Here is a 26,193-nt window from a genome sequence, read left to right as displayed (position 1 = left end):
TATGTATCGAGTCCTGATCTTGGTTTTAAAGCTATAGTTGTTTAGGACTATATATGTATTCCCAAGTCTCAAAATGGTTTTCCTATATTTACCTATATTATACTCGACGCGTGGGAGTGGGTTACTCAGCATTATTCGCTGACGGTTGTTACACCATATGTTTTTCAGGTACTGACCAGTAGCTTCGGAGCACGCTAGATGGATTCGTGGACTTAGCTTTAGTTAGTTCTAGCCTTAGTTTAGATGGCCTGTGCGCCTTGATTGTATTTGAATATCAATTGTGGATGATGCTAGTTTAGTTAATTGTGACCTGTGCATCTAGGTTCTCAAACCTAGATGTCGCATAGCACCCCGATACTTATGTTGTTAGATTCCGCTCTGTTGGGTATTAATGATGAGAACTGATTGTATTATATTTTATGAACTTGATTACAATGAGATCAGATGATGTGAATATATAGAATAGAGAGTCACAGTGTGACAATGATAAGAAGTAGAGAGTCACAGTGTGACATGGATAAGAAGTTCTAAACAGACTCATATACATAGAGTCCTAATACTCCCCCTCAAGCACAGTGTATACTAGTAACCTGTAGCTTGTCCCTTAAGGAAGAAAATCTAGGTCCAGGCAGAGCTTTGGTGTAGATATCAGCAAGTTGATCCTTTGTGGAGATGAAGTTGACTTGGATATCGCCCGAAGCTACTCAATCACGAACAAAATGATAATCAATCTCCACATGCTTTGTGCGCGCATGAAAGATTGGATTGGCACTCATATATGTAGCTCCTAGATTATCACACCATAATTTTGGAATGGAAATACCCAGAATCTGTATCTCACGCAATAATGACATAATCCATAGAACCTCAGCACAAACATCTGCAAGAGCTTTGTATTCAGCCTCAGTGTATGACCTGGCAACAGTTCTCTGTTTCTTGCAAACCCATGATATAAGATTGCTCCCCAAGAAAACAGCAAAACCACTCGTGGATTTTCGATCGTCAGGACAACCAGCCCAATCAGAATCAGAGAAAGCATGAATGTCTCTAGATGAGCACCGTCGTATGCGTAAACCATGATCAACTGTTCCCTTAACATACCTGAGTACCCGTTTGAGCTGCTCCCAGTGTGATATGGTGGGGGCATGCATATGCTGGCATAACTGATTAACTGCAAAGGATAGGTCAGGTCGTGTGACAGAGAGATATTGCAGTGCTCCAGCTAGACTCCTGTACTGTGTGGGATCATCATATAGATCTGAATTGAAGGGGACAGTTTTCGAGACAGAGATAGGTGTAGAAATGGGTTTGCATTCAGACATTCCAGCCCGTTTTAAAATATCATTCATATACCGTTGTTGAGATAAAATAATCCCATTGTCACTCTTAACTGTTTCAATACCCAGAAAAAAATTTGGTTCACCAAGATCTCTGATTTTGAATGTAGCAGACAGTTTGGACAAGAGCTGAGACATAATACCTTGATCACTTCCCATTACAAGAATGTCATCCACGTACACCAATAGATAAACCAAAGCAGAGTCTTTAGAGTAATAGAACAGAGAGACATCTGTCTTGGATGCTTGAAAGCCAATCGATAATAAGAACGTATGTAGTCAATTAAACCAAGCTCTGGGAGCTTGTTTTAACCCATACAGAGATCTTTTTAACAAACAAACATGATTCGGGAAGTTAGCATCAATATAAACAGGGGGTTGCTTCATATAAACTGTTTCAGCCAGATTACCATTCAGAAAAGCATTATGAACATCTAGCTGTTTGATAGACCACCCAGATGATAAAGCTAGAGATAGAAAGAGTCTTACAGTCGTAGGCTTTACCACTGGACTAAAAGTGTCGAAGAAGTCCTGACCTGGAACCTGATTAGAACCTTTCGCAACCAGCATGGACCGCCCACGTGGACGGCCTCGCCGGCGAGCAACAGGCTCTACAGGATCACCCGACGAGGCAGCCTGTCCAGGATCCACGGCTGGTTCGAATGAAGCAGGTAGCGGCGGTTCTGGCAGCTCATCATTGGACACGGCAGGAATAGGTGTGCTGTGACTAAGAACAGATTTCGCCCAAGGCCCAGAAAACGGAGTAGATAGATCCTGCAAAGAAGTTTTAGTAGCAAAGGGGAAAACTTCTTCATCAAATCTGACATGCCTGCATGTGTAAATCTTATTAGTATGTAAGTCCATGCATCTGTACCCCCTAAAGGACTCAGGATAACCTAGGAAGACACATGGAGAAGACCTGTATGACATCTTATGACGATTATATGGTCGAAGATGAGGGTAGCATAAACACCCATAGACACGAAGAAAAAGATAGGAAGGAGGGGATTTATGTAACAGGAGATGAGGATTGGAGTTATTTAATACAGAAGATGGCATTCTGTTAATTAAATAGACAGCAGTCTCAAAGGCAAAATCCCAAAATTTTAAAGGAACAGAGGCATGAGCTAGAAGAGCCAGACCAGTTTCAACAATGTGACGATGTTTTCGTTCAACACGACCATTCTGTTCATGTGTATAGGCACATGATTGTCTATGTTGAATTCCTAATTGAACAAACAAAGAATGTAACTTTTTGTACTCAGCACCTAAATCAGACTGAATGGCCTTTATTTTGCAATTAAAGGACCGTTCAACATGAGTACGAAATTTATCAAAGATGACATAAAGATCAGACTTTAATTTCATAGGAAAGAACCATGTATAACGGGAATAGTCATCCACAAAGATCACAAAATAACGGAAGCCAGAAGTAGATAAAGTGGGCGCAGGACCCCAAAAACAATTGACTCCTGTGTGGCCGAAACCTTTACAGATTTGACACGGATTGTCGAAGCCACGTTGCTGACCTCCACGGTAATTAAGGTTGCCATCGCAGCGCTGCATCTTCTTAATTTTATGAATCACAAAACCCTAGCTAACTGATACCAGATGAGAACTAATTGTATTATATTTTCTGAACTTGATTACAATGAGATCAGATGATGTCAATATATAGAATAGAGAGTCACAGTGTGACAATGATAAGAAGTAGAGAGTCACAGTGTGACAAGGATAAGAAGTTCTAAACAGACTCATATACATAGAGTCCTAATATTAATGATAGTTTCATCTTATTTTGTAAGCTTTAAATGTTTTAAAAATTAGGGGTGTTACACACACACACACACACACACACAGAGAGGGGGGGGGGGGGGGAATGGTAATTAGCCTATAAAGGGTTAGGGTTAGATATTTGGAGTTGGAGGAAATTGGGTGGGCCAATGAAGAAAAAAATTCATTTAGAGAATTGGGTCTATTTGTTTTCAATGTAGAAAAGGTAAAGAGTATAAAAATGGAAATGTAAGAAACGCTAATGGAAAAAAAATTGTCCATACTAAGTAGCCCTTAAATATTCAAGAGGGAATCGAAAAGCAATAAAATATAGAATAGGAATTATATTCCACTATTTTTTTTCGGAAGAAATATATTTTAGAAATTGTATTTATTTTTTGGTTCGTTATAGAAATAAAAAAGCAAAATATTGATAAGAATTATATTTCACCACTATCTTTACTTATGCACATTCACTTTACTTATTTTTATATCATTACCTTCACCCACCTACCCAACCATCTAGCTACCACGACCTACCTACCTCAACCATCACTATTTAATATTTTCCTCTAGTATAATCATATCATTTTTACTAACCATGACCTATTTATTTATTCCTACTACCACCTACCTATTCAATACATCCCCCATTATCAATATCCCACAATTGTCTACTTACTTACCCATTACTACATATGCATTTATTGCATTCATATTTCTTTTACTTGTTTTACCATTATTTCACTCACTTAATCTCAGCTACCTACACACAAGGCCACAACAACCTACATAGCTACAATATAACTTGATATTTTTATCATTTACCACTACAATTTTATTGCTTTATGAAGAAAAGAATTTAATGCCAATTAATTTCATATTTTATAAATTGAAAAATATGTAGATTTAAACATATTATATAGCTTTCTAATGAAAATGAAAACATGATATTTTTTTAGAAATTATATATGTATATATATATATATATATATATATATTATATATATATATATATATATATATATATATATATATATATATATAGAGAGAGAGAGAGAGAGAGAGAAATGTAACAAAATAATCCAAAAGCTATTTGATGTTTGGTAGTGGTTTATACTCTTTTTCACTTTTAATTGTCAAAAAACTTGCAAATTCGGACGTATTAAGTAAGCAAAATTTAGGAAATACAACAAAATTTAGGAAAATTTCGGATGTATTCAATAAAATGTTTCGAAATGAAAATGTTTTCCCAATTTCAATTTATTTACAAAGAAAACTATTTTTCTGTAGTCTAAATGGAAAACATAGATCTACACTTCTCAAAAAAAAAATCATGTCTTATAGCTAGTAAAGGAAATGAGACTAGAGATCAGGTTGATAGATGTATAGACACCTTGTTTTTCAATCGAGAGACGAGAGGCAAAAGTGATTGAGAGCGAGAGAGAAGATTAAAGTGAGATGAGACTTGATACAGAGGATTTCAGTATTTAGAGAAAGAGAGGGGGGGTAGTGGTGGAAATGATAAAGAGCATATAAAGGATTAGGGTTAGACATTTGGACTTGGGGAAAATTGGGCGGCCCAACGAAAACAAATTCCATTCAGAGAATTTGGCCTATTTGTTTTCCATTTAGAAAAGATAAAAAATGTAAATATATGAAATAGAAATGGAGGATTAAGAGTGGGGATTTTGGTGCTTAGAGAGAGAGAGAGAGAGAGAGAGAGAGAGAGAGAGAGAGAAACTGGGACACATGAATTGTCGAGATATGAAGAAATTATCAAGTTAGATGCAATTCGTGGTGTTCCTAAATTGAAATTGATACAGTTGGAGTTTGTGGAACCTGTTTAGCTAGAAAACATACAGAACACCCCACAAGGCCATCAAGAGCATCACTACTGATCGGTGTCTAGAACTTGTTCATGTAGACCTAGTCGGACCAACTCAAGTGGAAAACATTGGAGGTAAGAAGTATATTTTTGTATGTGTTCATGACTTTTCACATTTTTTGGATTGCTTTCTTAAGGGAAAAATCATAAGCATTTGATGCATTTAAAAAATTATGCATTCGACTTCAAAAAGAAAAGGACGAATCAATTATCATCATTCTTAGGTTAAGGAGTAATCATGAAAGGGAATTCAAGAATAACTCATACTCGGAATTTTGTTCAAAGCATGGTATAGAACACGAATTCTCTGCTCCAAAGATTGCACAACATAATAGTATTGTTGAACGTAAGAATTGGACTCTATAAGAAATGGCACGAGTCATGTTGAATGCAAAAAGACTACCTCAATGTTTATGGACAGCGGCTGTTCATACAGCGTGACATACAGTCAACTGGGTTTATCTAGCTACGTCCTAGTATACAAATGACTCCATATGAAATATAGAAAGGTAAGAAGCCTAATCTGAAATATTTCCATTTTTTGTACTAAGTGTTACCAAATGATGGAATAAACATACTCATAGGAATTCTATACCATTCCAAGCATATTCCATGAATCAAACGTAATGCTAGTCTTTTTTATTCATGTTTGTTTTATTCTTCTTTGTTGAATCTTTCATTGGCAATTACACATTCTATTACTTTTGATATATCACTAATGGTTTTTAGGCCCAAGAAAACCATAGAATTGGAAAATATAGCGCGTATGAATTATGAGAATATGGGGTCTAAGAGTAAGATGTTGGATAACTTGTACCATTTCAGCCTCTTGAAATTGTTTCTTTGATATTTGGACAAGTACAAAACTCAAAGCATATACAAGATAATGAATTTAAAGAATGAGAAGATGATGATGACCAAGAAATAAGTTGTATCGGTCTTTTATATTATAAGCCTTGAGGAACGGTTGCTCTAGTCCATCAAATCTTTTGGAACGTGGGATGTTCTGCACAACTTTTAACCACATCCTCGCACAGTGCCATGTATGAAGCACCTGCATGATCGCACGTAGTTTGCCCCAAGTGGAACGTAGGCACTCCTATGTGTTGGCATGCTCATGATGGTGTGCAAGGCTAATAGCAATAGTGTGGGCTCACCACACAAGGCACATAACCCCTGTGTAAGGTTTCTGTAACACCCTGTGTTACGGCCTCCGTATACGGACTAATCATAGAATTAATTCCGTTAACATATAATCAAAAAGGATTTAATTAGACTAGAATTCCCATTAATTTATTAGTATGGTCCACAATGGATCATGAACCCTTATCCTAAATCAAGTCTTTAATTCTATTAGGAATAGGGAAAGTGGGTCTTTACTATTCAGATTCTAGTTAGGACTCCTGAATCTATATATAGGGGATTAGAAGGCATTTAGAAACCCTACCACAATTAATTCTACCACGCGAGACATTCCCCGAGGAAACCTAGCAAAGGAATTCCCCACCGCGAACCTAGGGAGATCCGTTGGAAGGAGATCTTAGAGAAGAACCTTAGTAGCCAAGGATATTGATTAGGGCTAAGAGGTAACCCATGTCTTACAAAACCTATTTTCCTTGCTATATCTTATTTATTGGCTCCTTTGATAATTGTATGGGTGATTATGTGATTGAGTCTTGATAGAGTTTTGCCTAGGGTTTATGATGTGTGTTTTGATTGATTATATGTGTGATCTTGTATTTAATTATGTCTAGAGCTTGTCCCTAGGGTTTATATCATGAATCTCATTTTTGTGATGTTCTTGGTATATTTGGGAGGGATTATGCATGATCGGGTGTTGAGTCTAGCCTAGGATTTATCATTAGGGCTTTGCATATAATTTTCTTGATACTCTTGTGGTTCCGGATGCTCCTAAACCGTTATATGATTGATGTTAAGTCTTGGAATGTTTAGGAATCGTGTTACAACTTATTTGGAATGATTCTTGGTTTAGTCTTTGTTAATTGAATCCGTGATATTGTTGTTACGTGTTAGAATGTGTTTGGACATGGTTTCGAGTCCCCCGAACGAAATCGAAACCAGATTTTCTACCTTAGTACCAGTGGGGGGTAGGTGGGGGGAACCAATCCCCACCACCTACCTGCTGCCCGAGACTGCCCAGTTCCAGCGGGCAGCCGGCGGGCAGGCGACTGCCCCCCGAGCACCCGCTGGAAACCAAGGCCGCCGCCGGCGAGTGGTCCTCCACCCGTCGCCCACCCGTTGGAAAAAGTTGGTGGGTTGTGATGTTTTTCCCCGTTTGATGTTTCCCCGTGTCCCGTTGTACCCCGTTTAACGTGTATGAGTCCCGTTTGATGTTTTGGATACCGTTCTAGGAATTTATGTGTAGTACGTATCGTTGTTATTATGCCTTGATTGTTATTGATTGATTATGTGTTGAGTGATTGAATGGTGATGGGCATCGTGGTCATTGCGCAATGATCGGTGTGACTGCTGATGATGAGATTGTGATTGGTGGAAATGAATTGTTGGCGGAAAGCATTACTAGTACTCGGTTATCGTGCTAAAGGCATGGACCACCCCTTAGACTAGCTGGCTAAAGGCTTGGGTCATGGTATAAGCGCCGCGGTGTCATGTTAGAGCTATATGCGCTAACCTCTTGGTATTGGTACTAGAGGCACGGACCATGCGAATGACACTTCGGTGCTACAATGTTGGTGGACTTGTTGGTGGTTACGGAGTGGGGCATGTAGTTGCTCCGGAGGATAAGGAGGAGGTATAAGGGTGGCCTGGAGGTACAGGTTGGAACTGAAATAAGGATGGAGTGGTGTGAAAATGTTGGAACTTGGTATAAGTTTGGAAGATGGATTGTGTGACTTGATGATTAATTGCTGATTGACTGTCTTGAATCCCTTTGTTGTCTCTATTTGCTATTTATAAGCTTATCTGTCTATTATGTTTTGTATTGTGTTCTTAGGACACATGTTTGTCTTTATTATTGTCCTAGAGTGTTAAGTCTATTGTTGTGTCTCGAGTCTTGATCTTGGTTTAAATCTAGAGTTGCTCAAGTTATATATGTATTCCAGTTTCAAAATGATTTCCTATATTATATTTATTGTACTTAACGCGTGGGAGTGGGTTACTCAGCATTATTCGCTGACGGTCGCTACGATATGTTTTTCAGGTGATGATCATTAGCTGAGGAACGCGCTAGATGGACTCATAGTCTTAGTCTAGTTAGTCCTAGATACAATAGCCGGCCTGCGTGCCATGGATTGTGTTTTGTTTATCGGCTTGTGGATTGCACCTGCCTGAATAGTCTTAGCCTGTGCACCTAGGTTCTCAAACTTAGGTGTGGCATAACACCCCGACAATTATGTTTAGCTTATGCTCTGTTTGGATAATTATTACAAGTTGCCTTTACTTTATAAGTCTTTAAATGATTTAAAAATTAGGGGTGTTACAGTTTCCACATGGCTAAACCTCTAGCCTTATATCACGCCCCTCCTTGTTCTGACTTGGGCACACTTTCTATAACACCCTCGATTTTTCGGCATAATTCAAAACTTAAATATAAAGATAAGTCTAATCATTAAATCAAAGCTTAGAGGAAGCTAATCAGTAAAATACGAGGGAGTTACGCCACATCTATCTGACTATAGATGCACATGCTAGAAGCTAAAACCAAATCCAAACATAAGTCAATATTAAATAATTCTAGGCTCACAGGCCACAAGTCTAGAATAACAAAAGAGAAAGCTACGCTATCTAAGCCTTTGTCTAGCGCGCTCTCAAACGATCTACTCAACACCTGAAAACACAAGGGTAGCACCCGTCAGCGAATAATGTTGGTAACCCACCAATACTTGTTGAGTAGAATATAATATAGATATAGAGAAAAACATTTGAGACTTGGATACATTATATATAGTCTTTAAATACCAACATCATCGGTTACTCAATAGATCAATAAGAACGACATAAGTAACATGCTTAACAACAAGATACATCATACGATAATCAATCAAGAGACAACACAAGTCATACTCATAAACCATGAGAGACAAGATTCACATTCAATGATATGCTCAAGTTCCGAGTTCCAAGTTCCAAGTTCCAACCTTATGGCTACCCCCGACCTTATCTCAGTTCCAACCATTACCTCCTTGTGCCACCCTGTACACCAAGTCCAACCTTATCCCTCCGGAGCCTTTACATTGCTCCCCGCCTGCATCCGCCAGCTTGCCACCGAACGTAGACATTCATAATGTCATTAATCATTTAGTACTAATCATGATAGTATACCGCCAACATGTGAGCAAAGGTTAATAACATTACCACCAATCTCATAACATTCACATAATCATTGTCATAGAGGATTGAAGCCCATCAATAGCCCAATCAAGTATCAATAAACAGGTACATCATATGTACAAGATCATATCAAGGAATTCAATCAATAGATTTCAATGAAAGACATGAATCAACAATCAAACAACGATACAACAATGATAGACTTTAATCCAAAGATTATCATGATTGGCAACACAAGTTGCCAATCCTCATTGGGAACAAATGAACAACCACATACTAGCATCAACAACAGCATAACTAGCATGTATATCAAAATGGCAAACATAACGGTTCAATCGAAAATCAACGACTTCACATTAATCCAACGAATCACAAGGTTGGACCATAAGCACGATTCAAGACTCATAATCCTATCATGGATACTTAGGACACCGTTCTAGACATACGAAACATCAAAGGAGACACACAATTGCGCAACGATTCAACAAAACGGAGGCCAAAGCATCACGTACCTGATGAACAATATTTTTAGTGTTAATTTAGTTTATTGTTTCTAATTAATAAGTAATTTTTAATTAGTTATTGTACATATTTTTATATTTCATTATGTTTTTTAGTTTTTCTTAAAATAATTAAATAATAGGTTGTTTTATTATTACTTTTAGTATTATGTTTTTCTAAACCCAATTAGTATGATTATTTAGTTGAGCCCAATATTTGTAGTCCATTTGATAAAGTCCTTTATCATTGTGCAAAGAATTGATGCAGCAAAACAAAAGGATATGACGCATCAGTTTGGCCGATTCAAGCGCGATCCAAAAGGATTTTCTCCCAGCGCTGCCTAGTCCTTTGGAAGATCCGATTGAGACGTTGAGCTATAGAATCTCCGGTTGATCAGCGGGATCTCAGTGAAGCGGTTGAACTAAGCACTATAAAAAGAAGCCAGTGTTCATCGATTTTTTTTCATGACCAATCTCACAGATTCAGCCTTCAATTCTCACACCCAAAGTATTTGCTGCGAAAAGAAAAGAGAAGGAGAGTGATTTCGGCGGCGTACGACGGTGAAGGCGCTTCGCATCTCAGTCCCAGCAGATTAATTATAGCAGTAAATTCTAGGTTCAATTCGGCAGTGGGGACAATTGATTTTGGCAATTTGCACACTCCAGGTTCTAGAATTAATTTGCAATTTAGTAGTGCATGGTATCTATTAGTTTATATAAAATCAAGATTGCAATTTTGGGATACGTGAGGTTGTTGTATCTTTGCAGTAGCATTCATATATTAGTTATATAATCGAAATGTTGAGTGGCTAATTCTTTAATCTGGGTACATGAAACAATAACTATGAAAATTCTGCACTAATATGAGTTTTAATGCTTTCAATTAAATTATGTTTTATCTTACGCTTTCATGTGATGATTAATTGTGTTGAATCTGGCCAGTTCTAACGTTAATTAGTCGTTTGATGGAATTAATTGTGTACATACCATACCTGTTAATTCTAAGCTCTGTAGGATAAAAGGATAAATAATTTGGCTGTCTTGTTGGCTTATTTATTTGGTTCATAACCCGGGTATTCCGTAGTTCTTTTAGGACTTAATGGGTTTTAACTATTTGAATAAGTATCTTAAGTACATGAATGGTTAAAACACATGATTACTTTGGACGTCATACGAAGTTATCATATTTTAGAAAAGAACGAACTCGTAATTGGTTGGCACCATTAGACTTAAAATGCAGAATTAGTAATAGTAATTGATTCATGTTCCCAGTTTTGTTTTTCTAATCTGAAGTTTAAGTTGATAATCTGTTTTTTGGTAATTTATTCGTTTACTTAATTTAAGCTAGTCTTAATTTTTGGATCTTGTTTCTAGAACTTTAATTTGTTAATTTGATCGTTTTCAATCTGTAAGTTGCATTGTTTTAATTCCCTGTGGGATCGACCCTTGCTAAAGCACACTATTACTAATAATTGACTCGTGCACTTGCGAGGACATTCAAAAATTGTCCATCAATTTTGGCGCCGTTGCCGGGGAATTGTTTACGGTGCAATTTGCTTTAAAATTTTATTTTTTTTTTAAGTGTTTAATATTGGTTTACTTTTTCCTATTTCCCTTTTATCTTATTTATTTTACTTTCAATTGCTTGTTTTTTTTTTTCTTCTTTTCTTCCTTTTTTTTTCTTTATTTATTTTTGTTATTTTATTTATTTATGTTATGCAGGGTCGTCGTTCTTTAAACCCTAAATTGTTACCTTTAGACGACCGTATTGACAGGAGAAAGAAAAAAATATTAGTTTTTGAAAATCCCATTTTTGAACCACAAGAAACGACCACCACCATGGCTGCACTTCCTCCACCCAATCCCAATCCTAACCCCAACCCCAGGCCTAATCCTAGGCTAATGAAAGACTTTGGTAGTCCCCAAGTAGGAACTTCACCATCTTGTATAGTGCTTACCAATGCAGGGCGGAATTATGAGTTAAAGACGGTTCATTACAATCAATTGCCGTCTTTTCATGGTTCAGGAACCGAGGATGCCCTCACCTTCATTAGGGATTTCTACGGGGTAGTCCAAAACTTTCCGTTGAATGACCTAACGGAGGATGAATTGAGAATGAGGTGTTTCCCTTACACCTTGAAAGATGCAGCAAAGACATGGTTCATGTCTCTCACACCGGGGTCCCTTCGGACATGGCCGGAGGTGTACAACAAATTCATAGGTAAATTCTATTCACATGCCAAGACTTCCGAATTAAGAAGAAAAATTGCGACTTTTTCGCAAGCTGAAGGCGAACCATTTCATGAGGCATGGGAAAGGTTTAAAATGTTGCTCATTAAATGCCCCCACCATGGCTACCCGTTGGAGCTGCAAAATCAAACATTCTATGATGGTTTGACCCAAACCAGCCAATCAATAGTTGATAATGCGGCTGGAGGTGCCATGGCAGAAAAAACTGCGGAGGAGACCTTAGCGTTGTATGAAATGCTAGGAGCAAACTCCCAACAAAAAAGCATAAGGGGGCGGACACCAGGAATGTATGAAGTTAGCTCAAATTCTGATTTGACGGCGTATATGTCTGAGTTAACAAAACAAATGACAAGCATGTGTTCTATGATGAGTATGAACCAAAAGAATGCATGTATGATTGAAGAAACTGACAATGTTGAGCAGGTCAGTGCAATGAACAATTTTAATCAAAGGCCAAGAAATGACCTGTATTCCAATTCTTATAATCCGGGGTGGAAGAATCACCCTAATTTTTCATGGGGTAGTAATCAAAATTATCAATCAACTGATCCACCTCAACCAAAAAGACCATCTTTGGAGGATTCATTGAATACTTTGGTACAAGCCTGCAATAGACAGCAGGAAACAACGGAGCAGCAATTCAAGATGCAACAAGAAGCAAGTGAACGACGATTTCAACAACATGAAGCTTCAATGAAAAAATTGGAAGCACAAATAGGGCAAATCGCCGAAGCTCTACAAGGCCATGTGCCAGGTAAGTTGCCCAGCCAACCTGAACAAGCTAAGGTTTTGACTGTTTTAAGAAGTGGTAAAGTTATTGAAAATAATGTGAAAGCAAGTACCACTCCTAAACAAACTGAAATAGTTGAAAACTTGAATGTTGATGATGATATTAATAATGATAAACCCAAGTTGCATAAATCTGATGATCCTTATGTGCCCCCTAAGCCTTATGTTCCCCCGGTTCCATTCCCCGGTAGATTAAGGAATTCAAAATTTGATAAATCATTTTCTGACATTTATGATTTGTTGTCAAAAGTGAATGTGAATTTACCATTGTTAGACATGATTAAAAATATGCCTGCTTATGCTAAGTTTTTAAAAGAATTGAACACTAGAAAGCGTAGATATGAACATAATGAAAAAGTTTTCATGTCTAAAACTGTAAGTGCTTTTTTGCAAACTAACTTGCCTCCAAAATTAGAAGACCCTGGTAGTTTCATAATAAATATTACAGTGGGGAATTCTAAGCAAGAAAAGGCTATGCTTGATTTAGGGGCAAGCATTAACTTGATGCCATATTTTGTCTACTTGCAGTTAGGTCTGGATAAATTGAAACCTACTACAATGTCCTTAGAGCTTGCTGATCGTTCTGTCAGATATCCTAGAGGCATTGTAGAAGATGTTTTAGTCCAAGTTGACAAATTAATAATTCCTGCTGACTTTGTCGTATTAGACATAAATAAAAAGTATAATTATGAGCAGGACATGCCTATCTTGCTTGGCCGACCTTTCATGGCCACAACAAAAACAATGATTGATGTTCAAAATGGAAAATTAACCATGACTGTGCTTGATGAAACTATTGAATTCTCCATTCTTAAATCAATGAAACTGCCTGAAAACAATAATAATCATTGTTTTGCTGTAGATGTTTTAGATTCAATAATTTCTGCTAAGTTTTTAGATCAATATCCGTTGAAGGTCGAGGTTGATGACGTGGAACACGACGAAAGCCCAATAAAAGAGGGGAGTGTTGAAGGAGGTTCAGTTACATGTCTGGAGCAAATCAAGGGAAAACACCGTCCTTCTATCGAAGCTGAAATTCCACCCACGCTGGAACTAAAACCTCTTCCTAGTTCTTTAAAATATGCTTTCTTAGGTCCAAATAATACTTATCCTGTAATAATTGCCTCTGACATTTCACTTGAACAAGAACAAAGTCTGCTAGACGTATTACAAAAGTATAAAAGTGCAATTGGTTGGACAGTAGGAGATATTAAAGGAATAAGTCCAACGGTTTGTATGCACCGTATCCTTCTTGAAGAAGGGTCAACTCCTGTCCGTCAACCTCAGCGCAGGTTAAATCCAAATATGAAGGAGGTTGTACGGGCAGAAGTCCTAAAGTTGCTGGACTCAGGTATTATTTACCCAATTTCAGACAGTAAATGGGTAAGTCCAGTTCATGTAGTGCCAAAAAAGTCTGGGATTACTGTGGTCAATAATGACAAAAATGAATTAATCCCAACTAGGACAGTAACTGGGTGGCGCATGTGCATAGATTACAGAAAATTAAATGCCGCCACTAAAAAAGATCATTTTCCTTTGCCCTTTATTGACCAAATGTTAGAAAGATTAGCTGGGCATGCTTATTATTGTTTTCTTGATGGCTTTCAAGGTTATTTTCAGATTCCTATTGCACCTGAGGATCAAGAAAAAACGACATTTACATGCCCTTTTGGAACTTTTGCTTACCGCAGGATGTCATTTGGGTTATGTAATGCACCTGCGACTTTTCAAAGGTGTATGATGTCGATCTTTTTTGATATGATTGAAAAATATATTGCAGTGTTTATGGATGATTTTTCTCTATTTGGTGACTCTTTTGATGATTGCCTTGCTCATTTATCGTCTGTGCTTGAAAGGTGTGTTAAAATGAATTTAACCTTGAGTTGGGAAAAAAGTAATTTCATGGTTAAAGAGGGCATCGTTTTGGGGCATATAATTTCTGACAGGGGAATCGAGGTTGATAAGGCTAAAATTGATGTTATTTCGAAATTACCTCCCCCTACTTCTGTAAAAGAAGTGCGAAGTTTTCTTGGTCATGCAGGTTTTTACAGGCGCTTCATAAAAGATTTTTCAAAAATTTGTAAGCCTTTATGTAACCTGCTTTCAAAAGATGTTGTTTTCAAATTTGATGATGACTGCTTATCTGCTTTCAAGTTTTTAAAAGAAAAATTAACTTCGGCTCCCGTCCTTGCTGCACCTAATTGGGAGTTTCCTTTTGAAATAATGTGTGATGCATCTGATTATGCCATAGGCGCTGTTTTAGGACAAAGAATTAATAAAATGCCTTATGTGATTCATTATGCGAGCAGAACTTTGGATAGTGCTCAGGCTAACTATACAACTACTGAAAAGGAGTTGTTGGCTATAGTCTTTGCATTAGAAAAATTCCGTTCTTACTTGATTGGTTCTAAGGTGATTGTTTATTCTGATCATTCTGCTCTAAAATTTTTGTTGGCTAAAAAAGATGCTAAACCTAGACTAATAAGATGGATTCTATTGCTGCAAGAGTTTGATTTGACTATCAGGGACAAGAAAGGTTGCGAGAATGTGGTAGCCGATCATTTGTCCCGTCTACCCGAAGCAGCTAATAACTATCCTAATTATGATATTCCTATTAATGACAGGTTTCCAGGTGAACAATTGCTTTCTTTACAGAACACAGAACCTTGGTATGCTGACATTGTGAATTATTTAGTCTCGGGTCAATTTCACCCAGACTTAAATTCACAAGGAAAAAAACATTTTCTTTCCAAAGTAAAACATTTTTTTTGGGATGAGCCTTATTTGTTTAAAATTTGTCCTGATCAAATAATTAGAAGGTGTATTCCTGAGCTTGAACAACAGAATATTTTGAATCACAGTCACACTTTAAATTGCGGAGGACATTTTAGTGGGAAGAGAACTGCATTGAAAGTTTTGCAGTCTGGTTTTTATTGGCCCACTTTGTTCAAGGATGCGTTTGAATTTTGTGCTAAGTGTGATAGATGCCAGAGAACTGGTAATATAAGTAAGCGTCATGAAATGCCCCTCTCAAATATTTTGGTCATTGATCTCTTTGATGTTTGGGGAATTGATTTTATGGGGCCTTTTCCTACTTCTTTTGGTTATAATTATATTCTTGTGGCTGTTGATTATGTATCAAAATGGGTTGAAGCTGTAGCTACTCGGACAAATGATAGTAAAGTTGTTCTACAGTTTTTGAAAGATATTTTTGCCAGGTTTGGGGTACCAAGAGCTATTATTAGCGATGAAGGTACCCACTTCTGTAATAAACTTTTTGCAGGTCTTCTGAAAAAATATGGCATTACTCATAGAGTGGTTACTCCATATCATCCACAAACCTCTGGCCAAGTAGAGGTGAGTAACAGGCAGATCAAGGGGATATTGGAAAAGACGGTGAATCCTTCTAGGAAGGATTGGGCCATCAAACTTAATGATGCACTGTGGGCTTACAGGACAGCCTACAAGACCCCGATTGGTATGAGCCCGTACAGGTTGGTATTTGGCAAGGCTTGTCATTTGCCAGTAGAGTTAGAACATAAAGCTTATTGGGCTATTAAATTTCTAAATTTTGATTTGCAGAAGGCTGGTAGAATTAGAAAATTAAATTTGAATGAATTAGATGAAATAAGAAATGACTCCTATGAAAACTCGAAAATCTATAAAGAGAAGACTAAAGCTTATCATGATAAGTTTATTTTGAGGAAAAAATTTGAACCTGGGATGAAAGTTTTGTTATTTAACTCTCGTTTGAGATTGTTTCCAGGTAAGTTAAAATCTAGATGGACAGGACCTTTTGTGGTTCGTGAGGTATTTCCTCACGGTGCCTGTGAAATTGAAAATCCAAGAACAGGTGAAAAATTTAAGGTAAATGGGCAAAGACTTAAGCAGTACCTCGAGGGTGAATCTTCAGCCCAGATTGTTGAACGGATAGAGTTGCAGCACTCTGAATGCCCATAGTTGTCTAGCTACAGACAATAACTGAAGCGCTATTGGGAGGCAACCCAATTCTCTTTCCCTTTTCCTTTATTTTTAATTTGACTTGCTTATTCTATTTTAATAATTTGATGAGCTCTGACAGTTTTTTGTGTGTCTCTTTTAATTGTTGTTCTCTACATTGAGGACAATGTTTGAAATAAGTGTGGGGAAGGTATTTATATTCTAAATAATTGTCATTCTCTTCCTCTTATGTGTTTTCATTGCAAAAAAATAAATAAATAAATAAATAAATAAAATAATAATAAAAATGTTTTACTTTTAAAAGCAATTAAGTACGAACTTGAGTTTTACTTAGTAAGTCTTTTGATTAGCCTATGATGAAAATAATGCAGGTTTTTGTCAGCTCTTAGTGTGTATATTGCTTTTGACTAGTTGTTAATTTCTTTAATTTTATATCTTTGTCAAATAAAAAACCAAAAAAATCAAAAAAACAAAAAAATAAAAATAAAAAAATAGAATATGAAAATCACAAATACCCTTATATGTTTTATGCGTTTTCTTTAATAGTTTATATGTTGATTTCAACTTATATTATCCTTATCAAATTCTTAAACAATTCTTGAGTGCTATAAATTGTGGTGTAGTATGTTGGTTTCAAGGATCATCTTTATGGCATAAGCGAGGTGAAAGAAAAGGATTAAAAAATATTTAAAAAAAATGAGAGTGTTTTATTTATTTATTTATTTTATTTGCAATAAATTCAGAGATTCTACTCCGCTGAATCAGCCACCTATACACATGTACCATAAATAAATAAATAAGTGTCGTGGTCTGGTTTATGAGTACACACAAAATTGAAAACCCAAACAAGTCTGGCTTAAAATGGCGAGGTTTTTGGGGAAGTTCTCTTTGGAAAAAGTCAAAATAGAAGAATAATGAGTGAACTTTGGAAGAGACAAGCAATTGCTTTTCAATTTTAATAAGTGCCTTGATCCTGATTTCCTTCATGTTTTGCACCTGCATTGTGATTGAATATTTCTGAATTTGGTTTAGGTTGAATTTGGTGAAATTTTCATATTTTTCTATTGAGTTTTTGTATAATTCATATAAGGGGTGTCAGCACACGAGCACACGTTTTATAATTATTTTAGTTGTTAAAGTTTTTAATTTCTAGTCAAATGTTTTATACAATCTTTGAGTTTGGCACTAACTTTGCATTTATGAGGCAATAAATTTGAAAGGCTATTTGGGTAAAGCTCGATCTTATGCTTGATTTTATTTTAATTTCTTTTCTTTTTAATAATGTCTTTGCTTGAGGACAATCAAATAAATAAGTGTGGGGAAATTTGATGAACAATATTTTTAGTGTTAATTTAGTTTATTGTTTCTAATTAATAAGTAATTTTTAATTAGTTATTGTACATATTTTTATATTTCATTATGTTTTTTAGTTTTTCTTAAAATAATTAAATAATAGGTTGTTTTATTATTACTTTTAGTATTATGTTTTTCTAAACCCAATTAGTATGATTATTTAGTTGAGCCCAATATTTGTAGTCCATTTGATAAAGTCCTTTATCATTGTGCAAAGAATTGATGCAGCAAAACAAAAGGATATGACGCATCAGTTTGGCCGATTCAAGCGCGATCCAAAAGGATTTTCTCCCAGCGCTGCCTAGTCCTTTGGAAGATCCGATTGAGACGTTGAGCTATAGAATCTCCGGTTGATCAGCGGGATCTCAGTGAAGCGGTTGAACTAAGCACTATAAAAAGAAGCCAGTGTTCATCGATTTTTTTTCATGACCAATCTCACAGATTCAGCCTTCAATTCTCACACCCAAAGTATTTGCTGCGAAAAGAAAAGAGAAGGAGAGTGATTTCGGCGGCGTACGACGGTGAAGGCGCTTCGCATCTCAGTCCCAACAGATTAATTATAGCAGTAAATTCTAGGTTCAATTCGGCAGTGGGGACAATTGATTTTGGCAATTTGCACACTCCAGGTTCTAGAATTAATTTGCAATTTAGTAGTGCATGGTATCTATTAGTTTATATAAAATCAAGATTGCAATTTTGGGATACGTGAGGTTGTTGTATCTTTGCAGTAGCATTCATATATTAGTTATATAATCGAAATGTTGAGTGGCTAATTCTTTAATCTGGGTTCATGAAACAATAACTATGAAAATTCTGCACTAATATGAGTTTTAATGCTTTCAATTAAATTATGTTTTATCTTACGCTTTCATGTGATGATTAATTGTGTTGAATCTGGCCAGTTCTAACGTTAATTAGTCGTTTGATGGAATTAATTGTGTACATACCATACCTGTTAATTCTAAGCTCTGTAGGATAAAAGGATAAATAATTTGGCTGTCTTGTTGGCTTATTTATTTGGTTCATAACCCAGGTATTCCGTAGTTCTTTTAGGACTTAATGGGTTTTAACTATTTGAATAAGTATCTTAAGTACATGAATGGTTAAAACACATGATTACTTTGGACGTCATACGAAGTTATCATATTTTAGAAAAGAACGAACTCGTAATTGGTTGGCACCATTAGACTTAAAATGCAGAATTAGTAATAGTAATTGATTCATGTTCCCAGTTTTGTTTTTCTAATCTGAAGTTTAAGTTGATAATATGTTTTTTGGTAATTTATTCGTTTACTTAATTTAAGCTAATCTTAATTTTTGGATCTTGTTTCTAGAACTTTAATTTGTTAATTTGATCGTTTTCAATCTGTAAGTTGCATTGTTTTAATTCCCTGTGGGATCGACCCTTGCTAAAGCACACTATTACTAATAATTGACTCGTGCACTTGCGAGGACATTCAAAAATTGTCCATCAAAGGAGACACACAATTGCGCAACGATTCAACAAAACGGAGGCCAAAGCATCACGTACCAGTGAGCGGAACGGTGGGTGGACAACCACCCGCCACTCTCCCATACACGTACCAGCGGGTGGAACCACGGGTGGGCCTCCACCCGCGGCTCTGCCCGCCGGTCCTTTTCCTTCCACCCTCGAGTGGAACGGCGGGTGGACAGCCACCCGTTGTTCCACCCGCGGGTACATACCTGTACCCACCAATTTCCCTTCGGGGAAAAACATCAACAAAGCCAAGTTCAAGTCCAAAATACCCAAAACCTCACATTCAAAAAAGAAATGACTTGAACACATGAATAACATTTATGAACCCTAGATACAAGCTCTAACATGCATAAACACAAGATTATGCATCAAATCACTCATGAACATCAAGAACATCAGTAGAGTAGCAAGAAATCATCATAGCAAGTATAAAATAGGTTTTGTAGAGCATGGGTTACCTTTGTAGTCTAAAAAACACTTCCTCAACCTCCTAGACCTCTCCTTGAAGTTCTTCCTCAACAAGGTCTTCTCACACAACCAAACCACACAAAGAAGACCAACACTTAGATAAAGATTAGGTAAAACCCACTAAAAACACTATCTAAGCTAAGATCTTACCCTTCCTAGAGTCTTGATGGTGGAAAGGTGGAATCTTGGAGAACTTTCATGCAAGGTTGAAGAAAGATTTGGTTGGCTTGGAGAATAAGCTACACCTTTAGAGAGAAGGTAGAGAGTCAAGTGTTTTCTTGTCAAATGTAGGAAATGAAGTGTAGTCTTGTTAGGGTAAGGCTTGAATGCCAAGTAAGGGTGAAAGGACTAGTATGCCCTCCCTTATTAAAAAGGTCAGGAAGACATCAAAAAGGCTAGGTACAACTTATAAAGCTCAAGGTCTTTTCTTTTGACTAAACCAATTGACCAAGGGATTGGTCAATTTAAGTCCTCTGACTTTTAATTAAGAAATTGGAAGGAAAATTCACAAGGAAGATTTGTAATTAATTACATAATTAACTCTATTTAAGAATTGAATTTTCGGGGTGTCACACTTTCCTTTGCACCTCAACCCTCCTCCCTCCCCAACTTTGTTCCCTAGTCCAATTTGCATCCTTTATATTTACCCCCCTCCCCCCCACAAAAAAAAAAAAAAAAAAAAAAAAAAAAACATTGCTCCATCAATCGATCCATACTCCCTTCCTTTGCTCTTGAAACTTCCACTCCCTAGGTCTAATTGAATCCTAAACCCAAACCCCAATTCCCTATCACAAGTAGGGATGTCAATCGTATCGAGTTACCCCATTCAATTTCAGTCTTGCCTTATCGGGTTGTCGACTTATCGATTCAAATTAATTTTTTCTGGTTGATTTTAAAATTCTTGGTCGTAATCCTAAAACCTAGAACTGTTGAGCTTATCAGGCAGGCTTAATGATGAGTGTTAAATTGTACTACTTTTATGGTACATTTATTGCCCAAATTTGGATTAGAATTGCTAATTATGTGCTTAAAATGACCAAATATGTGATATATTATGAAGAGGAACTACTTTTGACTATTTTGTATTTTGAAGGTAAAAAGGGCAATTTAGAGCTCAATTTGATGTGTTTGAGATCCTCTCAACTAACACCCTATTTCTCTAACACTCCCCCTCAAGTTGGAGCATCCAACTTGTTACATACGTATCACATGAACCACAGGACTCCACACCTAGACTATAAGCCCAAGTCTTGAACCACTCGAACAACCTTCGAACCACGCTGTGCCAAACCAGTCCACAACGTACCTTGTCGCACCAGCAGCACTTCTACAGAGCCAAAAAAAACTAGGCCAACCACCACAGCGCCACACCTGCCTCTCACTCCCCACACCCTTATCACCGCTGCCTAACACCACAGCGTACCTGCCTCTCACTCCACAAACCCTTGGCGCTGCTAGACCACAGTGCACTTGTCCCTCTCACCATGCACCCTTATCAACGCTGCCTAACACTACAACGTTTCCCTGGTGCATACACGTAAACTGATTCACTCTGAATCATTCTTCAACCGCCGGCCTCCCCCGCGGCATATGCCAGGTCCGCCCCACTCCTGGCACCTGTGCTGCCCACTCCTGCAGCACCCCTGTTTACGCACACTGAACAAGCTGCACTTGACTCCACTCAGACCCTAGAATTGCTCCCATACCAAATCAATTTAGAGCGACAAACTATGATAAACAAAATACAAAGGTCAAGACTTATTAATACGAACACGATAAACAAAAGAAAAAACTACTGCCTAATTATTTCTCAGCTTCGTGGACCTCAGACCACCCAGCTTCACGGACCTCGGACCACCCTGGGCTTTGTGGACCTCCCCTACCATCTCTCTCGGTTGTCTCTCTTTCTCGGCTGACACTAGACTGGTGAACAAACAAACCCTCGCTGCCGTCATCGGGGTTTACGAACCCAAACCCCTCACTGAACCACTCGACGCAGCCCTCCATCCTCTGCTCACTCTCCTCAGCCATAATAGACAAAACAGACCAACCTGAAAACGCAGCAGTCCAAAAATGCAGCAGTCCAAAACGTAGCAGTCCAAAAATGCAGCAGTCCAAAACGTAGCAGTCCAAAACGCAGTAACCCTTCACAACACCGGAGTACACAACCACTGCAGACGCGTTGGGTGTCCAGAGACGAGCCCAACGGTACCGGCCGCGACCGGAGAAACGCCAGAGAACTGCCCACGCGCCGGCGTGTGGCGTCGCGTGAGGACTCCGGTGGCCGCTCCGCCTCTCCCGCCGGCGTCGCCTCCTCTTTCCGACCAACACCCACTACCCAGTCACCTCAATCTCGCTCTGATACCATGTTAAACAATAAACTCAACTGTATATTTCTATATGTTCTGTGTGTCAATGTACAAGGAAGTATAGAGCTATTTATACTAGATAAGAACTAATCCTAGCCATAGGTTTCAAATACCTAAAACTAAGGCTAAGAGAGATCCTCTCAACTAACACCCTATTTCTCTAACATTATGTTTTAGTTAGTCTTCCATTCCTTTTTATGTTTTACTAGTCTTTGTAACCCTCTTATATAAAGGGGATTTTCATTCTAATAAAATGACAAGCAAGAAAGAAGTTAAAGTTAAAATCAAGAGGTGGGAAAACTCTTAAAATGTTCCTATTATCTTTGTTCCTTAAATTTATCTCTCAACATAGACAACCCCAATAGCCCTAATCGCCCTTTGACGTGTGCTTTCGCCCGAGAACATAACATTTTGTCTCTACAGTATGCAGATATCATGGACGTGAAAGTTTCCTTTGTTGGAACCAAACCTAATTTAATTGCATCATCAAAAAGCTTTTCACTTTCTTTCATCCTCTTTTCCCTGCATTGTGCCGCAATTAGCGTGGTGTATGTATGAATGTCAGGGTTGATACCAAACTTTACCATCTTACACCAAAGTGCAAAAGCTAGCCTACTGTCAGCGTGTTTACAACAGTCTGATATGAGAATGGTATATGTAACTAAATCTGCAGATAGCCCAGTTTCCAGTCCTTTCTTTAATAATTTATATGCTTCTCGAGCCTCTCCCTTTTTACAGAGTCCATCAATTACTGAATTATATGTACTAATGCTAAGCAACAAATCATCTTTCTTCATTACTTCCATCAACTCATAAGCACGAGTGAAATTACCCAATTTGCAGTACCCATCAATGAGAGAAGTATAGGTTTGAGCATTAGGGACCAACCCTTGTTCCTGCATTCTACTCAGAAGCATCTCTGCACGGTTCAATTTTTCCTCCTTGCAATATCCAGTGATCATCACTGTATATGTATGCACGTTTGGCTTGTAACTATCGCTCCTCACAAGTTTCAAGAAAAGCTTAAATGCCTTTTCGGTCCAACCCTTCTTACAAAGACCATCAATTAGTGCTGTATGAGTAAACACATTGGTCATTGGGTTTCCAACCCTTCCCAACCATTTCCTCTAACAGTTCAAACGCTTGTTTAACACTGCCACGCTTAGACAACCCATTTATCAAACAAGTAAAATTTATCAAGTTTGGAGTCAAGCCTAGTTCAATTAACCTATTAAAAATCCAAAATGCTCTGTTCACAAACCCCTTTTGGCAAAGCACACTCATAATTAATGTACAAGTCGCATTGTCCACAATAAAACCCTTTTCCAGCATTGCACTCATCCATCTATCTGCATCCATAGCTCTCCCTAATTTACAGTAAGCAACAACCATTGACTCAAAACAAAAAGAATCTGGATAAAGACCTCTTTCACACATTTCATCAAACACATTCTCAGCAATCTCTATACACCCCGTTTCAGCAGCTACACTTACAATGCAGTTCAAAGTCCTCGCACTAAAAACCAATCCTTGGTTCCGCATCTCAAAAATCATATCTACAGCCTCCTTCAACATCCCAATCTCACCAAAATTCTTGACCATGCAATGTATGACTTCATGGGCTCTATCAAAATTCCCATTTCTCATTAAACACATCGATGAAACTATGTAAAGCCGCATAAAGTGCATAAATTGCCCAATGAAAGAAACTCAAGGCAGCAATTGAGCCCGCCTCATCAGCCAAAGAAGCCACAACAGTGATACACTGTTCTGGAGTCAAGAGTTCCCTATCCAAAGGCAGTTCAAGTTTTGGCAATGTGGATTTGAAATGGGTATTTTCTTGATTGCTATAAGATTCATAAACCAGAGAGCAAACTCTTTGGATGACAGAGTTGTGCTCTGAAGAGGACCTGGAATACAACTAAAAATAATATTACAATTTACAATACAACTAAAAATAAATTAAGTGAAATATTAAATATAATATTTTGAAAAGATAACTAAATGACTAAAATAAGAATATTAATGTATATTTACCCAAATCCTCTTACCCTTGATGATGAACTTAACACTTCGACTAATCAATCATAGGTTCCAAATTAGTCTTTGATAAACCTAAAAACACAAAGTGAATTTTTAAAAATAATTAAACAATGAACTATAAGAAATTATTAACTTCAAATAATAATAATAATAATAATAATAATAATAATAATAATAATAATAATAAAGAAGTGATATTGATATATACCCATATCAAATATATCTAACTCAGCAGTTTCATGCTCAATTTCGTCATCGGTTGAACCTACATTTCCTTCCATGTTCTAAATGATTTTTTCAAGCATCTATATGCTCTTTTCAGTGTGTATATATACAAACAATTTAAATTCAAAGTCTTTTTGTTTCACTCAAACTCTTATAAGATACACAAACCATAATATATCTTCTCAAAGGAAATTTTGTAGAAACTGTTAAGCAAAAAGTATCTGACACTATTTTCAAAATCTTGTTACTATGAAATCAAGTCAATTAATGGTCATGCATGGCATAGGGATATGGCATACCTTGAAAAAGGAACCTTAAATATAATTTCAAAAAGGAAAATACTACATGTACTCCCATTCTCTACTCCCAACTTTTACTCCCACACTTAAAATATTGATGTAGACACTTTTACAGGGACCCCATGAAGAAAATAACCTATCAGAGCCCGCCACATCAGGGAGTAAATTTGAGGGAGTAAGATTTGGGAGAACATGTAGTAGAACTCTTTCAAAAATCTGGATTTTCAAACCGAACAGATCTGCTGATGTGTGTGTCAGGTAGGAATGAAAAGCAAAAGCTATTGATACAATACTTAAATAATATAGAGTAATAAATATATAACAGATTAACAGATTAACATATATGAGGTGAATACTGAACAGACAGGTCTAAAAAAATGAAGCATCAAAACTCAAACATTAAACTGAGGCTCGCAGATTGAAACTAGAAAGATTTGTATCAGACAGATCTAAAGTGATGTCAGTAGACAGTAGCATAGAAACATAAGAATCAAAAGACAAACAAAAACAATCCACAATTGAAGGTCAAAAAAGATGAAATAATTCACTCAAGCATGTCTTCTGTTTTGTCTTTTGGGAGGGTTAATTGTTGGCAGTTCCTAAGAGAATTGAAAATATTGTTTAAATTGTTGACTACCTGGACCAATAACTTCATACATGATGAATAATTAGATTTATATTTGTTCTTTGCGTGTGCTTAAATCTTAGTTATAGCTAACCAAGACAATGTAGTGTGTGTATCACAGACAGGAAAAACACTATTCATGTGGGAGATGCATAAGTTCAGGGTAAGCATACTAACTATGGAGGTCGATTACTTGTTACGAGATATTGTGCAGCAACTTTCTGATTGTGCTATTTAACTAATTTTTGCATTTGGAATCATTAGATGATTATAAAATGCCAGTATACAATTCATGCTCTGCAATGAAAATTACCTACATGAATGCAGAATAAACAGGTTCTTTAAATCTTAACATTATGGGAGCTTTATCCTCAATTGAGGATTTCATACTATAACATGAGAAAAAACACTAGAATCAGCAAGTCAATGTAAGATTTTTCCTAATAATATATATTGTATATTATATATTAGAGCCTTAATTAAGTGGTGCAAGTGGATGAGGCTT

General features: G+C 37.0%; 1 protein-coding gene and 1 pseudogene across 1 annotated transcript; one reads left to right on the top strand and one right to left on the bottom strand.

Moving 5' to 3' along the window:
• Positions 1 to 11,648: 11,648 nt before the first annotated feature.
• On the top strand, positions 11,649 to 16,833 carry LOC109174985. The gene is made up of 2 exons (XM_019324232.1): positions 11,649 to 14,323; positions 14,795 to 16,833. The coding sequence occupies exons 1-2, from the start codon at positions 11,649 to 11,651 to the stop codon at positions 16,806 to 16,808; spliced, it is 4,689 nt and encodes a 1,562-aa protein (XP_019179777.1). The 3' UTR covers positions 16,809 to 16,833.
• Positions 16,834 to 22,813: 5,980 nt separating this feature from the next.
• LOC109174984 lies at positions 22,814 to 24,820 on the bottom strand (annotated as a pseudogene).
• Positions 24,821 to 26,193: the final 1,373 nt, after the last annotated feature.

This window comes from Ipomoea nil, unplaced genomic scaffold (genome assembly GCF_001879475.1).
Source record: "Ipomoea nil cultivar Tokyo-kokei standard unplaced genomic scaffold, Asagao_1.1 scaffold0679, whole genome shotgun sequence".
Taxonomy (NCBI): Eukaryota; Viridiplantae; Streptophyta; class Magnoliopsida; order Solanales; family Convolvulaceae; genus Ipomoea; species Ipomoea nil.
The sequence above is the reverse complement of the archived record's forward strand: the minus strand, read 5'-3'. Positions and strand labels throughout refer to the sequence as shown.

What these genes read in the sequence shown, in the direction of transcription:
- LOC109174985 (XM_019324232.1), top strand. Translation starts at nt 11,649, where the DNA reads ATGGCTGCACTTCCTCCACCCAATCCCAATCCTAACCCCAACCCCAGG. An exon ending in CCAACTAGGACAGTAACTGG is followed by an intron (nt 14,324 to 14,794) that starts GTGGCGCATGTG and finishes AATTTCTGACAG; the next exon opens with GGGAATCGAGGTTGATAAGG.